The 21,218-nt window shown below is 37.9% G+C and overlaps 1 protein-coding gene across 1 annotated transcript; it reads left to right on the top strand.

Moving 5' to 3' along the window:
- The first annotated feature begins 485 nt into the window (after positions 1-485).
- LOC149317270 (desmocollin-1-like) lies at positions 486-20,043 on the top strand. Its single transcript, XM_089518847.1, has 16 exons — positions 486-566; positions 3,909-3,993; positions 5,173-5,375; positions 7,546-7,671; positions 8,747-8,902; positions 10,254-10,398; positions 11,132-11,307; positions 11,998-12,132; positions 13,046-13,231; positions 14,942-15,201; positions 15,330-15,469; positions 16,615-16,827; positions 16,951-17,214; positions 17,562-17,689; positions 18,568-18,813; positions 19,813-20,043. Exons 1-16 carry the CDS (start codon positions 486-488, stop codon positions 20,041-20,043), a joined length of 2,775 nt encoding a protein of 924 aa, XP_089374973.1.
- Positions 20,044-21,218: the final 1,175 nt, after the last annotated feature.

Below are 21,218 nucleotides of genomic sequence, written 5' to 3'. Positions count from 1 at the left end.
AGCAGAACAGGTTGGCCTCAGCTGGAGGCTCATTCCTAGGTCCATCTCATTGCTAGTTTGGTGGGATTCTGTGAAACCAAAAATAATTCATCCTAAGTGTCTGGGGAGGGAAGGGCAAGCCTTGGGGCCCAATGTGTCCAACTTCTTCTTCCCCCCAGCATTTCAGTAGGGGAGAGGAACACTGAAATGAGAAAAAGCACGTTCCACAAGTACTTTTCAGGACAAGCCCTGTCAAATTTAGTAGGAGAGCTGAATTAACAATCAGGCCCTTCACCTTAGTGAGTCAAAGCAAAAAAGAGACAAGGAAGAAGAAAGCTGCATTTGCTTTCTGCATCAGATATTTGCATCAGATATTTTTTGCTGTTGCTTTAGTGGCCTGGGCATCCTTTTTTCCTTTCAACCACTGTCATTTGAGGACCAGCACTAGGCCTTAAAGGTCAGTGGCTGATAATCCCTGAAGCTGTCTGAATTCTGGAACTATGGAAATGGTGTTATCAGCTGCAGTGAGATATAGAGGTATCATCTTGGGAAGATTTATCTGGCTTCTGCTTTTCTTTGACCTCCTGGTGAGTAGAAAAGAAATACAGAATGGGCAGTACAGCAATAGCAAGTTGCCAGAAAAGAAATAATTGTAGTTTAAAAATCAGGATGCATCAATATTCTCGTTCAAAGAGAGAACATGGGTAAAAGTGATCTTAGAGTGTGATGGGATCAGAAACTGGGAAAGTTTCTATCTGTTGTTTGATTTGATTGTTTCTTTGTTTTTTGGAGTACCAGTCCTGGGAGAAGGGTGGGATATATATATAAATCAAAATATATTCTACTGCATATGGAGGAACATACCATACCCCTGGCTCTCACTATTTTCAGTGCTGAATATGAAAGTTTCTAGAAACAAGAAGTATTTACAGTATTTCCAGTACCTGCGTCTTATTATCAAGCGCAGTGAAATATATGTAGTTAAATACAAATTTAACTATTTAAATGCATAATTAAGAAATATAAATAGCTTTGAAAATATAAAAACAAAAACAAAACCCACCACTATAGAATCCTGTTTATTTCTAATAGAGGTCTTATTAAAAACTGGTTAGATTTAAAGTAATTAATATAGATAAACATTTTTAAATGTAGGAGACAGCATAAAACTGTGGAATCACAATGTCCACAAAACAGGGCCATCCAATATGAAATAGGCTTTAATGTACTGTCATCAAGCAACTCAGTACACAGTTTAGGAGGGATTTTGAAATTGACACATATGTAAAGTGTTTAGGGTTACAATTTTTTACTGCTTATCTGGGAGAAGACCTCTCTGAACTCAATGTAACTTCCTAAGTACCCATTTACCTATTATGTTGAACTATAAGCATTCTGTATCTCTTTCTTTCTTTTTTGCCTAAAACAAGGTAGATTATCCCTCTTCAGAATGAATGAAAAAATATTATTATCCCTGAGATCTGAGCACTCATTCTGGAAAGTATATTTTGTTACATTACAGTAGTGAATTGAAATAATAAACTGATATTAATGAGATAAAATATGCTATAAATACGTAACAACTGAACATGGGAACAGGTAAAGGGCAGCCTTGGTTTCCAAATTGAGGTGAGGAACAGCCCACGAAGGAAGAGAGGCTTGATGACATAAAAAAGATCATACACATGCCAAATTAAATAAATATGCCGAATCAAGCCACAAAGAAGCAAGCAAAAGAGAGAAACTTATAATATGGAATGCAGATAAGTCAGATTAATTATGAGAATGAAAGACTTCAGCTTCTGTCATTGCATTTAGGAAATTTTAGGGAAATCCAGTCACTTACATTAGCTCAGATAATTGGCAATGAATTAATTAGCCAGTGTCAGGCTGATTCTTGCATCTCAACTGAACATAAAAGCAAATTATCTGTTTTTAAGGCTGCACTATTTACAAGTTGTGGTGGAAGAGAAATTCACCTTGCTAATTTTAGAGATTTCCCCCTCTGTACATCCCAAACCCAGATACAACTGAGATGCAATATATGATGCAAGAAGCAATGTACACATGTGGGAGTTGGTATAAACAGTCTCTGATTGTACTGAGAGCTGACAGAAAATATTCTAGAATAACTAAAAATGTGTATGGATCTCCATAACAAAATTGGAAAGAACAGGATCAAAATCTGGGACTTTCTGGTCTTTTAAAATCATCCTCGATGTCTTAGTGCTGAACTTGGGTTGCTCCTTTTAGTTTCTCAGAGGTTCCTCAGTTTTCTTGCTTATAAGGCAGGCAGTTGTAATGCAATCTTCTCTATACTGGGAACAGCTAGAACAATTGGATTTGTTCAGATGGGGGGATTACTTTGTTTATTTTTTTTAAAGAATTTACCTGAATCTCCACATTTCTTCAACCTGAAGACTCAATGAACTAATGGTTAAAAACATTTGAACAGAGGAGAAATCTAAACCGTTACAATTTCTTTATTCCTGACCTCATCTTATTGCTAGTATGAATAACTTTCATTGGTTCATTTGATCAAATGCTGCTAACTGCTATTTTCAATATGCACAGATTTTAAAATAATTTAAAATAAGAAGTGTAATGTTTCAGGGCAGAGTTTTGTTCTTGTTGTGTGCCTTCAAGTTGTTCTCAACTTATGGTGACTCCAAGGTGAACCTATCACAGAGTTTTCTTGGCAAGAGGTGGTTTGCCATTGCCTTCTTCTGAGGCTGAGAGAATGTGACTTGCCCAAGGTCAAAGAGGCAAAGGTATACTTTTTAGTATGGGAAACCTAGGATCACATGGATGGTAACTTATTTTCTCTTATTAATTATGCTTTAGGATGAGCTTGATGAAATGCCTTGTAACTAAACAAAGTAATGAAAAACAATAAAAAGTGGAGTCAAAGAAGATCAGACTGGACCTTCTCGGGTGCATGGACCAATTTTCCTCCTTGTTGACAGAACTCCTCTGTCAGTGCATTTCTTCCCAATTCAACCTCCTTCCAGTAATCTAGGACTCCAGTCTTATTTCTCTTCAGTTTGAATTAATGTTGCTGTTGTGTGTCTTTAAATCTTTTCTGACTTATTGCAACCCTCAGGTGAACCTTCTGGGGTTGAGAGTGTTTGACTCTCCCAGGTTTCCATGGCTGAGCAGTTACATGTACTTTTTAGCAATGTCACTAAGACCCTGCCTGAATGGGCTAAATTAAATGGCCTCTCCTGCATTCTCTTGGTGGCGAGACCAGAAGGCATCTGGTCCATTCAGCAGCAGAAGCGGAGTACACTTCTCTTAAAGCATATTAACTCAATTTGTTCCAGATCTTTCTGAGCATGCTAGAGTCTAGACTTGAGCTTTTGAAGTTCTGAGTTCATTTTCCAAGCCCATCTCCAAGTCTGAGTTAGGAAAGTACATCATGCCACTGATTTGTTTAATACTTCCTTGACATAATTTTTTTTTAAAAAAAGAATAACTTTTATACAATTCTTTTTATTTTATAACATTGAAATATTTAAAGTGAGGGAACCCAACATGGGACAGCTTTTGATCTGAGAAAAAGGACTGTAATCCACCAAAAATCAAATAAACCAGTTAGTTTGAAAGGATCTGATAAGTTTCATTTTTCTCTTTCTCTTCTCCTTTCTTTTACATATAGTGTGAAACTATTAGAGATACATTAAAGCCAGTGGAAGTTTTACTTTCAGATTCCACTCTTTACAAATTTTGCTAATTTGGGGTCAGCAAAGGATAAAGGGTTTGGAAACATGAATATAACAATCATACCATAGACAATGATACTGATTTCTTTTGTTTATCAAGTGCATTAATATATTTTAATGAACCAATCTGTACAAGGCATGAATTAGAACAATGTGGTTATTTCTAAAAGTAAATATGTTTAAAATTTTGGAATTTATTCTCTATAGGTACTGAGTCTATTTTGTGAAGCTTGTGAGAAAGTTACTTTTAATGCCCCTCATAAATTGGAAGCAGGAATGTTTATTGGCAAAGGTGAGAAAATCCAAGAATACCTTACATTTATATTTAGGTGGAAGTTAAGCAATTTTATTACTGACAATAATAATCAAATAATCACACTTTTTCTGTGAAAAAGCTTAGAAACATAGTGAGAGCATATTTTTGTTAAACTGTATTTTAAATCAGAATTGTTCATGGACACCAAAACTTGAATTCTGAATCATCAAAGTTAAAATACTCATAGGATGTCAGTAGTTAAGGCAGGGGTGGGCAAGTGTGGGAGGCTGGGAGGGGAATTATCCCTCTAGGAAACCTTGGAGAGCCATCCCACTAAAAGGAATTTCCCCAGATGTCCAACAATGTCTTCTAGGTGTTATGTGTGTGGACATTTTTGCCAGGCTTTTGGCCACTCTGAGCCATTTTAGGCCCAGGAGCCCCCCCCCCCTTGTTTAAAAACCCAGTAATTCACCAGACATCACTTTTAGTTTTTACAAAGGCCTCCCCAAGCCTAAAATGCCCTCCTCCCCTGCAAAAAATTGTGAAATTGCTCCAAAGCCTTCTAGAGGGAAATTTTCATCCAGATCCCCTGGGGTGCACACTTTATCCACCCCAGAGCTAAAATGATGATAATCAGAGGGCTTGCAACATCTTTGCCAGTCTATTTGAATTTTTATTTATGGAATAATTATAAGAGAAGTAATTAACTAACCCAGGTAATGCTGACCAAGGAAGTAGTTAATAGGAGTTGTTCTATTAGAATTTCGGTCCTGTGGACCTTCTGTTTCCTATCTTTCTCCAGTACAATCACTACAAGAGGAGATAACTATGTATAACAGTTCTCAGTTGAGGTATATATGGGCTGGGATCCTGTTGGTGTCTTATCTGGTTGTGAAGAAGTAGTTGGATATTTTTGTCCAAGGCATAACATCTACATTGAGTTCAAAGTTATGGAAGTGGAGTTGTGCGTGCAAAAGTGTGTTCTCCACCCCAGCACCGGAGGTGTGTCATCATGGGGCATGCAGTGTAGAAGAGAGCATGCCAAAATGGTGCCTGGGCAATAACTTTAGGGCTTAGAGTGTGCGGATGCTCAGCCCTCACCCTGCCCGCAGGCCGTTCTATGTAGCCTCTGAGACACCTTAATTTAATGTGTTGTGTTTTAAAATGTCACTTCTCCAATTTCAACTAACTCATGGAATCTACTTTCTTTTACAGTAAACATGAAAGAGTGTTTTCATCAGTCTGGAATTATTAGCTCAAGCAATCCCAATTTTATAGTGCTGGATGATGGTTCATTGTATACAACAAATGCAATGTCCTTGTCTTCCCATGAAAACATCATTGCCTTATCCTTTAAAGGCACTGATGAAAATGAGCCAAGAACAATACATGTACATTTGTTAACATATCCAGAAAAGGTAAATATATGTTTACATTATTATACTTTCCCACTACTTTTGTTCTTCATGTCTTCTCTTCATGTTTTTCTAATACTGTTGTTTTGATTTACATGACTTGTTTATAAAATTAGAAACTGGACAAATAATGTTTATTTCTTTTTTTAAAAATAAATTTTATTGATTTAATAATAATAATAATAAATAATAAAAGTTTTGTTTATATACCACCCTTCTATAAACCAGGGCGGTGTACAACATTATAAATACAAACTACAATTACAAATTACCACAAAGCAAATACAAATACATTAAAAACAGTTAAAAAACAATTCTGGCCAGCTTGCCTCTGCTGAGACACACATAGAGTGGGGGGGGGGGGGGAGAAACTAGTTGGGGCCTGTGTCAGGGAATGCAAGTTGAAACAGGAAGGTCTTCAGCCCCTTTTTAAACTGGGCCAGGGAGGTGGCTGAGCGGAGCTCGATGGGCAGGGAATTCCAGAGGGTCGGGGCCGCAATGGTAAAAGTCCTCCTAGATGTGGAGGCTAGTCTGGCCCCTGGAACCCTCAATAGCTTCTGCCCAGATGTTCTGAGAGTGCGGGGCGGATTGTATGGGGAGAGGCGGTCCTCAAGGTATCCTGGGCCCAAGCCATTTAGGGCTTTATAGGTGATAACCAACAGAAAAATACAGTGTATTAGTTGGCATATATACATCTTTCTATGGCCTGTTACAGACTGCCAAAATAAAGCTGCTTCGGGTCTCTTTGGAGGTATGCTGTTTAAATGATGCATGGGCCCTAAGAGTCCGGAAGTCGTGCCAAAGCCACACTCCATTCCTAAGCAATGGAGTGCAACTTTGGTGCAGCTTCCAGATTCTTAGGGTGCATGCATCATTTAAACAGCATACCTCCAAAGAGACCCGAAGCAGCTTTATTTTGGCAGTCTGTAACAGGTCTATATTACAAATATTTGTTCATTTTCTATAAATTGACTATTCCAGATAAAGATATCTAAGCATTTAAGTGGACAATATTGGTTTTCCAACTAGAAGAAAACCTATAAAGGGTGATATCATTTTCTTTCTTCTCTTTCTATGTTATTTTACACAACTTCTTTTTGACTTAGTCATCTTAATTATTTTGATTCCCTCAAAAATGCAAAGCTTGAATTCAACAGAAAAACTTGTCAAATTAAACTCTGTGAGTACAAATGTCTCATGACCAGTCATTTTAGAGTAATTATTCTAATTTATGTAATTCCACTTTTTATTACATTAAGAGAGGAGGTTTATCCATCTTTAGATTTAGCGTCTGGTTCTCCCACCAAGGATTCTGAAATCTTATCTATTTCAGCAGTCTCTTACATTCTCGGTAGCCAATTATCTATTGAGGGAAATTGGACAAATAATGTTATCAACTTTCCCATAGTATTGTTAAGTGTTCCCATGAAACAGAAGTGATATATCAAATGAATCCCTAACTGAGACAATTAATCTTGCTAATACATGCAATGGATTCAGGGGATGAAGGGGGGAGGGAGAGCAGAACTTAATGGGCAAAGTGCCAGGAACACACTAATGCAACCATCTCACAGGCGCGTTACAGACGGGCCCATGAGGCGCCGTCATTATGCGCGAGGGGCGGCGCTTCCTGATGTGCCTTGCCCCTCGCGCATAATGACTACGTCAAAATAGCGGTGCCGCATATGGATGGGCACCGCCATTTTGACATAGCAGACGCATGACTAGCGCCTCGTGGCGTCTCTTCCGGGGCCCAGGAAGGAGCGTGATTTTTGTGCTCCTTCTTTGCTGCGTCTGGGAACCGCACAGTTTGGATGCTGCGGTTCCCAGACGCAGCAACCAGCAGCGGTGCAAGACTGCCTCTTCTGGGCCGTCTGTAACGCGCCACAGTATGCATATTATAATAACGCTAGAGGTCATAAAGTCTAATTACCTGTTAAAATGAGATTTGGGGGATTTTAAAGGAGATTTTGGGATTCACAGAGGAATTTAAAAATAAGGTACTATAGCTATCAAAATATCTTGCCTAAGTTTTATAAAGGCACCAGATCCTGTCTGATCTTGGAAGCTAAACTGGGTTAGCTCTGCTTAGACAACTGTCAAAATATATATCCAACAAAAATTGCATGATTTCTGTTGCTATTTATTTAAATTATTCCATTCTGTTCTTCAGGCAGCAAGACATAAGAGAAGACATGTACGAGAGACTGTTCTTAGCCGAACTAAACGAAGATGGGCTCCTGTCCCAACTATTTTAATGGAAAACTCACTGGGACCATATCCAATGCAAATTCAACAGGTATATTTAAAGTTTCCTCTTCATTTTACTTTCCAAATTATCTTTGTATTTCTCTTGCATGCAATAATATATGTTATTGTGCCTGCTATTCAAATACTGAGGAAAATCCAAACAAAACTTTATGAAGCAATATGATGCCAATGCCAATGAAATCAATGGGACATTTATCAAGCTATATCTTTTTAGGGAAGAGCTTCAGGGAGAGACATTGTGTAGTACTGAGGAGTTTTATGCTTTTTACAAGTTATTATCAGGTATGTTCCTATTAATAAAAACTGTAATGTCAAAAGCAGCCTTTAAAAAATCAGTTCTGTACTCACAGATACACAATGCTTCTTCATTTTTACAAGGCAATCAGAAGAGATGACTTGATCATGATCCTGGAAGTCATAATTGTCATCTGTAAATTACTGCTCCACCCAGTAACTTCCTTTGTACTGCTGAGGTTGTCTCTGTTACATCACTGTTGCAAACACTGTTGTAACAGTTTACAACTGGGCATGCCATTTTACCTCTGCTCATATTTAAAAGAGGTAGATATATGAAGAATGACCAACTTCACACTGGAAAAAGAAGCTCATGTAAATGTTACATCTTTCACCTGGAACAGAGCTTGGATTCACCTTTCAGAAGCTCTGAGCCGCTTAGAGTTATAATCTCTCCAAAGTGCTTTTTCAAATCTCTGCAAGAATGTATTTTAAACACACACACACACACACCCCATATGTCAGGTGGGAACTTAATCAAGACTGCAACATTGAGAATAAGTTACTTAATTTCCTAAGTTCTGTTTGAAAGCAATACAAACAACTTCAGGAGGCAGTGGGCTTTTGTTTGCTTTATGTATCCAAGCAGAGGATAGACAGCCATCTGTTTTTGCAATTTTTTTCTTAAGCTACTAAAACATGGGACATTTTTTTAACCTTGTTGTAGGATTATGTTTGAACTGGCCTCTTAAGGCATCCATTGTACATAATGAAATGCCTAATGGTCTCTGAATAATTCAGGAAGAAAAAAGGAATTATAAAATGTGTGCTAACAATTATTTCTGTTTGACGTTCACTGGTATTTACAGTTATCTTCTGACATGGCCCTAAAGTACAATATTAGATATTCCATAAGTGGTCCTGGTGTTGACAGACCACCACTGCATTATTTCTACATTGAGGCAGAAACTGGAAACCTCTTTGTTACCAGTCCAATAGATCGGGAGGAATACCCAGAATTTCAGGTATGGGTTTCAAACCTCTGTTTGAATTGACTGAAAGAGAAATAATTGCATGGATTGGTGGGATTTCTTTTCCTATTCTCTTGCTATTGTGCAAAATATTTTATTCTATTCTATTTTACAATTTTACAAAAATGAGTATATGACTGTGCCATTCATCTTGCCTATGGCAAATGTTTTTTTTAATCTTCAGTTGTTTTTAATTTATACAAATATTTATATTCTATCATCTATCTAAAGATTTCAGCGTGGCATACAATAAAATCACCTTAAAACAATCGCAACAATAAAGTGATTTTAAAAAAACCAAAATCGTATCAAACAATTATGTTAATTAATCAGTTATAAGGATCAGAAGAGTTAAAACCATTATTTTGAGTTAAAAGCAGCCAGTGTGTACTATGAAGCAAGGGTGAACAGGGATGGGTATTTTATTACAGTTAATTACAGATTAATTCATTACAACTATTCATTAGAACCACTAGGGATGATGACAGTTGTAATTCAACAGATCTGGTGTATACATGGAATTATGGGATAATGGGAATTGTATTTGCTGCTCTTCTCATTATGTTCCCTCATATTACTGGGCAGCTATCCTTAATTCATCCCCATCCCCATTTATTCCCTGTGCTTCTATTACCATTTTCCTTATGCTCCACCACTACTGTGGATGGATTGTATTGAAGTTAAGCACACAAAAATCCATGTGCCCCTTATTGTAGGGAAAGTACCTTTCTAATTTGGTTGCATCACTCAGTGAAAGAGCAGTGATCAGTAGCACTATAAACTTCCCAAATGGAAGCTGATACCCCTCTCCAATTTGTCCCAATCTTTGGATACAATCATGTATGTCCAACGTAGCTTAGTAGTTCCACATATGGAACTATGCTGCAGTTGGTCTTTCATGGTCCCTCCTCCTGGACCTGCCATAGAGTTTCTGCAGCCATCCTATGGCTATTCTATGCCTGTAGGAGCAATAGAGGAACAGAGAAGCATCTGACTATGTCCTTGTGACCAGACACAAAATTATTATATCCTCTGCCGCAGTCTGCTAGGATCCTCTTGAGGTCTCAGCAGACGTTGTAACCATTTTGCATCTGGTTGTGAGCACATAGCCAGATGCTTTGCCAATTCCTCCACTCTCCACCAAGAAATGGATGGCTGTGGAAAAGTGCTACACTGACTTTACAGCAGGCCAGAGGGGAGGGGAGGAGGTTAACCTCTGCATTAACTAAAAGGAGATATACACTGAAATAACATTGACCTATGCCACCACTAACAGGATGGAAACCTAAATCTGCTGCAGAGGAACTACCAAATAAAATGTTTGTTTTCATTCACTTTTATACAGCTGATTTGTTATGCAATGACCCCGGATGGATACACGCCAGAAATACCACTTGTGCATACCATCAAAATAGAGGATGATAATGACAATGCTCCGGAGTTTGACCATGATATTTACACTTTTCACGTTCTCGAAAACAGTAGAATTGGTAAGTTTAATTCTTTTAAAATAGCTATTTTGAAAGTAATTAATAAAATGCTAATTAAAATATTAACACCATTGTAATATATGAATCAGTACTTAACTATAATTTGTTTAAAAATTGGCCAATGTACCAAGGAATGCATTTTCAAAACTCTTCTAATTAGAATATTCTCAAAATGAGGTAGTGGAGGCTGTGTAGTTTAACCTCGTAAAAATAAATGTGCACATATCTGAATCCAGAAATATATGGGTCAGGATTGGGCAACTTCAGCAGTTGAGGAGGCCAAGGGGCCAGTACTGTGACTTTCTATTATGACTCCCATGACACACTCCATATAGATCCAGAAAAAATAAAACAAACAAACAAGCAAACAAACCCCAAACAACTACAAAACCATAAATGGCTGGAGACCACTTTTAACTTTGATACTTTTTTGAGATTAAGCAATAAGTAAGTAAATATTTGATTATATTATTAAATTTTTGAAACATGTGAGAATCATCTACCTATTCTCTCTCTCTCTCTCTCTCTCTCTCTCTGTGTGTGTGTGTGTGTGTCATTGGTCATATGTCCAGAAATTTTATTTTTCCACAGATGTATTTTAAGTAGCCTTTACTTTATATAAAATAAATTCTGAAGCAGGTTTGGATTTAGGCATTTAACATTTAAGGAACATTTGGAAAACTTTCTTATGAAAGACAGTTGGAAGTTTAAACTTCATGCCTTGTACATGCAGGAACAATAGTTGGAGAAGTGACAGCAACAGACAAAGATGAGCCAAACACCTTACATACCAAAGTGAAATACAGAATTTTGTCCCAGCATCTCCAAAGTTATCAGAACCCTGGTCCATTTGCCATACATCCAGATTCAGGATGTATTACTGTTGCATCATCAAATCTGGACAGAGAGGTAACTCTTCTGTGCATCTAACATGTAACATGTATTGGTATACATATGCTCTGTGAATTGACACAGTAGTGAGAAATATGATGGATACTAAACAGGGAGGAAATGTTAATAGAAAGATTAAAATACTTGCAATATATTTGAAGCCAAATTTATTATAGTGTTGAGAATTAATAGATAGATGTTGGGGAGACTGGAGTTTAGGGTGTCATTGATAAGCCTCTTTCAGTCACCTTAGATGTGTTTATTGTCTCCCAGTCTAAATAAAGTGGGGAGATAATCAGGTAAAAGAAGGCTATAACTGTAATTCTTTTTTTTTAAATCAACAAAATGTGCCAGTGAGAGGGATAAATTATAACTTTGAGGAAAGAAAGAAGACACATTGGGTGTTTAGGATCAGGATGCTAAACCATTTCCTCCCTGTTTAAACAAAAGGATGTGCTTATTATTTCAGCTAGATGATTAAAGGTGTACATTCAAGCACAACTACATTTGGAAGATTCAAACAATGCCAAACTTTTTCCCCCCAAAGTTGTCTGCCAATATTGCAATGTGGTCTTTTCCAGTATTGTAAACACAGAACTATCTGAATAGTTGAGTTGTACCAGGATCTTTGTTTTTACTTTAAAGAAACCACAGTGTTTTAATTTAAGAGGAAAATTATGTCTTTATAATTCTCTCAATTTTCTTCAGACAACATCTGAATATTTATTAGAAATAGAAGCAAGAGACATGGGAGGCCAGGAGTTTGGCTTGTGCACAACAGCAAAAGTGCTAATTGAGATTGGAGATGTAAATGACAACGTTCCAGAAGTACTACAAACTGTGGTAGGTTTGTCTCCATTAAAATTTATTACAGCTTTCAAAAACTAAATTACCTTCTGAACAGGCAAAATAACATTTTCTATAATATTAATGGAATTATAATAAATGTTAAAGTAAATGAGAAAATAAAACAATCCACATTTTTATTATATCAACATTAAATTATCTCACTTTATTTGACTGAAATGAGTATTAATATAATTGGCCAGATATTTTATTTTATGTATTTTATTTATTGCTTTGTTTTATTACATCTTGTTGGTCTCCATATGTAACCACTGTCTAGCTGTCTTTGTAATATGACAGGAGCAGTTGTGCTGATTTTTTGCAACAATAACAAGAGGTCTGGTGATATTGCTGTATGCCTTCACACTGTTTCAGATTTATGGCGACTCTAAGGTGGCCCTATCATGGGGTTTTCTCGGCAAGATTTGTTCAGAGGGAGTTTACTATTACCTTCCTTTGAGGTTAAGAGCGTGTGACCTGCCCAAGATCATCCAGTGGGTTTCTATGGCTAAGTGGGGATTCAAACTTTGGTCTCCAGACTCCTAGTCCAACAATACATTAATTGTGCCATAAGATTTTATGGGTCAGATTCCCCTTTGTCAAATATAGAGAGTGGAATACAAGCAGGGCAGAAGTACAAACAAGACGACATCAAAAATAGATGCTTATTTGCAAAGATAATGAATAGGTAAAGCAAGATGAATTGTACACATAACATGAAAAAAAGAGGTATTTCTTTCTTGTAATAAAACAAGTCTGGTAGGCTCACATTTTCATATCTGTTGCAAGTCAGCATCTTTATATTTGTTCTATGTACTTTTAAATTTTTCACTGGCAAATTGCTTCTCTTTTTCTAATAATGCCTAAAATGTTCATTAACTAATACTTGGGGCAAAATTGTCTATTTCAGTATGAAGTGACCCTGTTAGAAAACACAGCAAATGTAGAACTAATATGCATCCCTGCGATGGACAGTGATGAACCTGGGACACCTTCATGGTTGGCTTCATTCACTATTATAAAGGGAAATGAAGATAATAGTTTTTGCATTACCGTTGATCAAGAGAGAAATGTTGGATGTTTAGATGTTTTAAAGGTAATCACTGTTTAGAAAGACTATAGTTATTAATGTACAGCAGATCCATCGTATTGGTGGGCTCACAATTCACGGATCTGACTGCTCACAGATCACCATGCATACAGTGCGCCCGCGCCATACGCGGGCACTCCATACGCGGACTTGAGCATATGCGCTCAAGCCGCGGCACGTGCATGGGGTGGAAGGGGGGCACGTCCCATTCAATTGAATGGGCGTGCGCGCCTGTTGCGCCTCGCGCACGCCCGTGCCGCCGCGCACGAGCCCCATTGTTTCCAATGGGGCTCGAGCATAGGCAGAATTCGCCTTACGCGGAGGGATCTGGAACGGATCCCCCGTGTAAGGCGAGGACGCACTGTATATTATTGAATGGTGGCTCATGCACACAAACATGCTGATGCTTCCACACACATCACTGCCATTGAATAATATGGGGTGTGATTATCCACATTTTTTTGCCATCTGTGGGGAGCCCCAAAACTGAGGGAAGGGCCTACTATATTCATTTTGTTCATTTTGTAGTTAGTTAATGGTGAAGTTCAACCTACTCATAAATTTTAAGCTCTTGTGGAAGTTTCCTCAATCTTCATAGTTTATGCGATCTGAAGAAAGAAAGAAAGAAAGAAAGAAAGAAAGAAAGAAAGAAAGAAAGGAGAGGAGAGGGAAAGGATAAACACAGCAAACTTTCAAAATGCCCATGAATAAGTCTTGTTTGTTTTACACCAATGTTTTAAGACTATAATAGCAAGCATAATGAAGCTTATCACACTAGTCAGTTATTTTGGGTTCTCTCATGTGGAAACTGTTTCACTTCTAGTTTGAACACTAGCTGAATGCTGATGCTGTAAATCTCATCCTTATGACATTTACTCTTCAACAGTGTAGCTTCTACTTTTTCCCCTGAAGTGTGAAGTTCCTTAATACTGGCAACACTATTCACATCATCCTGTATGTCCTGCATCCTGCATAATGATTGGTTTCCTTTAATTTATTTTTAAATGAAGCCAGAATAACATCATTACAACATGATGCTATTACACTATTGCCTTAATATTAAAAAATAATTAACTTTAAACAAAATAACACTGTGGTGGTAAAACTGAATGGTACCACAGGAAAGCAGAGGAGAAATCCTTGGAAAACATCTCTGTGCAGTAAAGCTGTCTGAACAGTGATTTTTAAACATTAACTGATTAAGATTGCACTGTTCTTACACTATAACAGCAAACCATTTGCATTAAAAATAAAAAAAAAATCTAACATGGGTTTCAAAAGTGTAGAGCGTATAAAAGACAAGGAAGATATTCTCTTGGGAAGTCATATCCTCCGCACCTAAGCACCAGAAGTAGCCTGAGGCTTCCCTGCTGGTGATTTCCTTGGGAATCCCTAAGGGAGGGACACCCAGACCACACCCACACCATGCTCATTATTCAGTTATTCTCCCAATGAAGCTGAACATCACATTTACACACATTATGCTTACAGAACCATAGTGGGAAGTTTCAATTCTTTTCATGCTGGAAATAATCTATTAGAAAAGAATCCAATCCCCAGTGACCCTACAGCATAACAGTGGGAGAGCCAAGATGTTGTGTGGTAAGAATGAGGCAAAGGTGGGATCAGTCCCCTGCTTTAATGGTACAGTATATGGTTATGTGATAAGCACTGAAGTCTTGTGTTTTGTTGTAATAGAAATGCATTTATTTCCAGGGGCTGGACTATGAGAATACCAAGGAGAGAAGATTAGAAATTGTTGTGAATAACGAAGCACCTTATGCTGCAGCAGCAAGTGCAAGGGCCATTTCAACAAGTATGGTCACTGTTGTGATCAGAATTAGGGACCAGGATGAGGGACCAGTATTTGAGCCCTGTGAATATGTTCTGTACATAAAGGAATGTTTACCAAGTGGAACAGTGGTTGGTAACTACCAAGCAAGGGACCCAGAAACTGGAAATAGTGGAAGCATAAGGTACAGTTTTATAATTTGGGCTGATTCATTTTAGAGCATTTGGGTAACATCAGGATACAATTATAAAGTTTTAATACATTAGAATGCATTCATGGTACCTATCTATCCTAATACATTCAACCTAACAGTTACAGAATAGTAAATGACCCATGCAATTGGATCATCATTGACCACAAAGGAGATCTGAAGACCACTAAAATTTTAGACAGAGATGCACCAGACATGACAGACAGTCAGTGCAATGTTACAGTTTCTGCTACTGATCAAGGTGAGTACCAAGTGCTGTTTAGAGTTGCTGTTTATGCAGCAAACAGTGTCACACTTTCAGCTGTATATTTTCTTCTTAAACTAAAGCTTTAAAAGAATGTTGATCCCATGAGAACAAGATTGGTGAAACTTTTGGCCTTCAGCTTTTGGATTTCAATCCCAAAAGCATGAGCTGCCATAGCCAATGGAAGATTATCAAAATTGTAGTTTGAAACATTTAAATAGTCAAAGTTTCCCTATTGCAGTATGAGAATGATTTTGCAGCATAAATCTAGCAGTAGTATTTAACATTTTGGCAGATTCATAACTGGAAGCAGATACACTGAAATGCAGATATTCTACTCTTCCTAATCCTTCCACATTTGTTGTTGCTTCAGTGCTGACTACATGTAAATTTTGTAAAAATTAACCATTGTGCACTCACCCTAATTCATGTCTGGAGCTCAGTACATACAGAAGATTGCCTGTAGATCAGGACATCAGCCCATTCAGTTGGGACCCCAAATACCATATATACTCGACTATAAGTCGACCTCATGTATAAGTTGAGGGCAGGTTTTGGGGCCAAAATAATGGATTTTAACATGACTTGTGCATAAGTCGAGGGTAAAACTTAGAGGCATGTAACAGAGGATGAAGCCAAGGAAAACAATGCCAAATAACTTGCAAAATTCCAGCAGGCATAACCATTTGAGTTCATACTAAAGACTGGATAGATGAGATGGTGGTTCTAGGGCAGATTACACGCTTGCCTTTCGCCAGGGGGATGGTTCCTTTGTTATATATAATGTTAAAACCCAGTACTTACATTGACCCGTGGATAAGTCGAGTCAGGTTTTTTTTAGGTCAATTATCTGACTAAAATTTCTAGACTTATACATGAGTATACACAGTATATGTTAACCAGGTTCCAACTTCTCTTTTTGAATCCATTTCTTTGTTTCTTCAATACAGACAAACATAATGTCTGACGGTCACTTGTAATCTATGAGGGAGGATAGCCAGGTAGAGGTATAATATTCCTCATATTTTAAATAATTTTGGCAGCAAAACCACTTTCATAAATATATATATATGCATGGATAAGATGAAGCCTGTATACTATCTAGTTATAGTTTTGAACAGTGAGAAATTTTGATTTCCTAGGTGGTCAAACAGGTATTGGAGAAATTGTGATAACACTGATAGATGAGAATGACAATTACCCTGTGGTTACCAGAACAAATTACATCATGTGTAAGGACAAAACACCAGTGCAAATTAAGGCCTTTGATGCTGATATGCCTCCTCACACTACACCTTTCCACTTTGAAATAGAAATGCCTGTGGACTCTACATGGACAATAACATCAAATGAAGGTATGCATATAGTTTTTGTTTATCTTGATCTTAGAATCATATCCTTAACTGTGGCATCAATAACGTAAAAAGTATTCATCATTTGAGCTTTTATTTATTTATTTGCATTTATTTGTGTTACAGATGCATCAGTTTTGATTTCACCGGTGGAAGATATAGACTATGGCTATTATACAATTGTCCTTAGAATATATGATAATGGGGGTACAAGTGGAACAAGTGAAATAGTAATTCACCATTGTGACTGTGTCATTCCAAGTGAATGCCCAAGTCAGTTCTCTCCTTTGAATGCCCCTGTAGATCGTAGTCCATCTGAAGTAGTGTATAGTACAGCTTTTGTTCCTTGGGGTGTTGTTTCAACAGTATTTGGATCACTATTACTGATGGGTAAGTATATGCATGTCTTGTTTTGCCTTTCTTTGTATACCCCCCCCCACTCAGCAAAAATACTCTAAATTCAAAACAGCCTCTCATATCATTTTGTTAATTATGTGTTGTAGTTAAGCATCTTGTCCTTCCTGAAATACAGACTTGGTGTTCCCCTAGGAGTATTACGTCAATGCAGATTTTTAAATGTGTTTTTTCTTCAAAGCATTATAAAAATGGATACCAATTAATTTCAATATTCAATAAATTGAGCTTTCTTTTAAATGCCTTTAAAACACAAGTAAAACCTGCCTTTTAAACACACAAATAAAATCTAAATATCCGGTTTTGTGCATTTTCTCTTGCAGCAGGTGTGGGCACACCAGTTGGTCTTTGGCTTCGTAAAAGAGGTCCCATGACTCATGAAGTCTCTGATAATTCAGCTTTTCAAAACTTAATTGTATCAAATACCGAGGCACCAGGGGAAGAAGTAATGGTAAGTGCTACTTTTGCCTGTCTAGTTTTCTCAAAACTAACTGCTGCATTTGCTGTACAAAAAGAAAAGAAAAGAGAGAATGAAACACTGTAATGAAGAATGATGATAGTTCTTTACTTCAAGAGGGAAATAGACATTTTCTCATTTTTCAGTAATTATAAAGTGCACTTTTATTTGAATTCATAATTAAAACTCTCCTTGTGTGTATGTGTGTGTATGTGAGAGAGTATCATACCAAATACAATACCAAGAATCAAATAAATGATAATGCTTTGAAATATTACTTTTTTGGATATAAACTCCCAGAATCATCATGGCTACTGGCTATAAGTTTTGCTGGAGTTCAAACTCAGCCAATGTGACTTGTCAAAGAACAACTTCTTGACAAAGAATTTTGAACAATAACCTACTGCTGTACTGTAAGGTGGTTGTGGGTGAAACCTAGAGGCTGATATATGTCCAGGTGGTATTAGAGATCCAAAGATGCTGTTTCAGGTGGAATTATTATTTTATCTATGTATATATATTCCCTTTCCCAATATGGAAGATGCAGATGTGAAGGAGAGAGAGAGAGCTCCTGCTTTCAGCACAGTGAAGTAGAATTGGTTTGGTATCGTCTAGGTATTCATGGTGGAATCAGATCTTGATAAAGTTATTTTGGAGTACAGCTTTCAGAATCTTCCAGCCAGCATGAATGGTGGCCATATTGGCTAGGGGATTCTGAGGACTGTAGTTCAAAAGAGTAACTCCCAAGCTCTGAGTGTACTATGTCAGCTGATATGTCTTTAGTAGGGGCTCAGGCTGAGTTAATATGATGTTCTTGATAATGTTTCTTCTTTCAGAAAATCTGGCTATTATTATTTCTTCTTTCCCTCCAGGACCTGAACATAGTTCCTGTGAAAATTGTGAAGACATCTGTGAGCATGAGCACAGTTCTTGAAAAAAATGAGAAGGGGGAAAGCATGGAACTAGTGAAAGGAGAAGGGGGCTCCACAGCAGAATTACTCAAAGGGGGAGGAAATCATATAACAGGATCTTTGCGACATATTGAACAGCCCCTACGGAATTCATGTAAAGATATCTGTTCAGAATGGCAGAATTTCACCAATCCTCATTTAGCTGAAGTAAGTGTTCTAATATAGATTATTCACAATGTATGTCTGGATCAACATTTAGCTTAATCAGTATGTGCTCACTAAAACTGTTGATGTTAATTCACTTTATGGTTTTGACTATAACAATTTTAGTCATTTGATACAGTCAGTGGTGTCCTCGCCCAGGGTATCACCTGGTGTGGGTGTGGGGCTCTGGGATGGGGCCAAAAGGGCACTTCCCCCACCTTGTTGCCATGGTGCTTAGAATGACAACACGGTAGCAAGGTGGGGGCCACAGTTGGCCTGTCCCCCTGGCCTTCTGAGTCCTGAGTGGCCATGGCCGCATGGGACTCAGAAGGCAGCCACCTCCCCCTGCCTTCTGAGTCCTACGCAGCTATGGCTGGGCAGGACCCAGAAGACAGCCAGCTGCCTCTCCCCGGGGTGTACTACTCCACTGGGTAACACCCCTGACTGTGATGTCACCAGGTGCACTCCGCACCACTGCACCCCCTAGTGACGCCACTGGATAGAGTTGGCATGATTACTAAATGATCTTTGTGTTGGACTATTCAATTTCTGTCTTTGTGTGTGTGGTTTTTTTAAAAAAAGGCCTAGGAGTAAACACATAGGAAAATCCCTCCCTCTATTCCCCTTAGAGGGCATCATGGACATCTTTAAAAAAACCAAGAACTTTTTTCATTTTTTAAAGTGATTTTTAGTGTTCTTGGGGACCCCTGGGAGACAAAAATGTATATCTTGGGGGAATTATACAGTGTGTAGGCCAGTGATGGCAAACCTTTTTTTTAATGATGGCAAACCCTTATTGCCTGAGTGCAGATGGGGTGGGATATAGATGATGATGATGATGATGATGATGATGATGATGATGATGATGATGATGATGATGATGATGATGATGATTTTAGGAACCAAGTACCCAAACTAAAAAGTGTTCCAGCACCAGGTGTTTAGGGCCTTAGTTTAGGTTCAGATAAGAAAATAGCTAATGTCAATTTCCATTCTCTGCAGATGGTGTTTCTTTGTGGACAGGATGAAGAACGTAAACATGTTGGAGAATATGTAGTGCCATATACCTATGAAGGAAAAGACTCACCAGTTGGCTCCCTAAGCTCTTGTACGGGTGAGTCAGAAGAAGAAGAACTTGATTTTTTGAATGAGCCAGAACCTCCCTTTCGGACATTAGCTGAAACCTTTGTAAATTCATTGGGAAGTTCCCCTGTACAAACTTCATTGAAATGAATGAATGCTCCTCTGTAGCTTTAATGCATCTTACTAGGATTTGGGCAGAAAACTCTTCCTGTAGCATTTTTTCATTTAAAAATTCATTAAGTAGGTTGGTATATTCAAAAAAGTCATTTTTAGATTTAAAAAAATTATTAAGGCTCAGAAATCTGCTACAGAATTTGACCAAACAGGTTTTAAGTGTAGATGGCTCATTTTAAACTTGAAACAAAAGATTGTTCCATTCAGTGGGTGATTATCTTTGAAATGTGATTTTAAAAAACTAAAATCTTATGTTTCCAACAACAAAATTATTTGTTACATAAGGACTTTACTCTTAGTCCAGATGCAGCTAGTACAGAACATAGTGGTTATCCTGTTAACTGCAACAGCCTATGGTGAATGTATAATACCTTTACTCTCAGTGAAAACCCTTGATTGCCAGTATTTAATATATTTGGGTGCCAATATGCTACTGGGCCATGTAGAATTTATTTGCTGGTATAGCCTAATAACCTGGGACCAGAATACCTCAAGACAGGTTTAACTTGTAGGTCCTGTCGATAGAGTCTATAAGGGAAGACAAATTTAGTAGTGCTTCATGTTCCCTTTGCCCATACCATGGTTATGTCTTGTGTCTCTGAAACTTGGTGGCAAACCCTTGCAGATCAAGTGCCTCCATGTATGCTGTACCTCCTTCCACTAATGCTGCTAGTGAGAAGGACCCTGTCACCACTTCTGTTGTGGAAAGAGGATGCCTGGCCACATGGGTGCAGCCAGGTGCCCCATTTCCACATAAGACACGGCAATGGGGGTGCTATCGTTGGGTGGACACAAGTGATGCATAGTGGTCTGTGGTTTGGGGACAGGCAAGCATATAAATACCCACCCATCCCTGTGACATCCTGAGTTGGGACACTGGCCAGGATAGTGCAGGCTTGGCCTGTCTGCTCAGGGAGGGATGAGCACAATGTGGACCTTCAGATGTTGTTAGATTGTAACTCTAAATATTCCTTACCATTACTTTTAGCTAGGGTTCATGGGGGTTGTAGTCCAACGGGACCTGGAGGATTGCACTTTGCCCATCCTGACTCTTTTGGACACTTCTTAAATATGACTCTTCTTATTTATTTTTTTGATCAAATTGTATTTTATATTGAATGTTTATATTATTTTATGGATTACTGTGTTTT

This window comes from Sceloporus occidentalis, unplaced genomic scaffold, assembly GCF_023333645.1.
Source record: "Sceloporus occidentalis isolate IW3139 unplaced genomic scaffold, rSceOcc1.0.p SCAF_3, whole genome shotgun sequence".
Classification (NCBI taxonomy): domain Eukaryota; kingdom Metazoa; phylum Chordata; class Lepidosauria; order Squamata; family Phrynosomatidae; genus Sceloporus; species Sceloporus occidentalis.
Note: the sequence above shows the minus strand (reverse complement) of the source record. Positions and strands in the feature narration are given on the sequence as shown.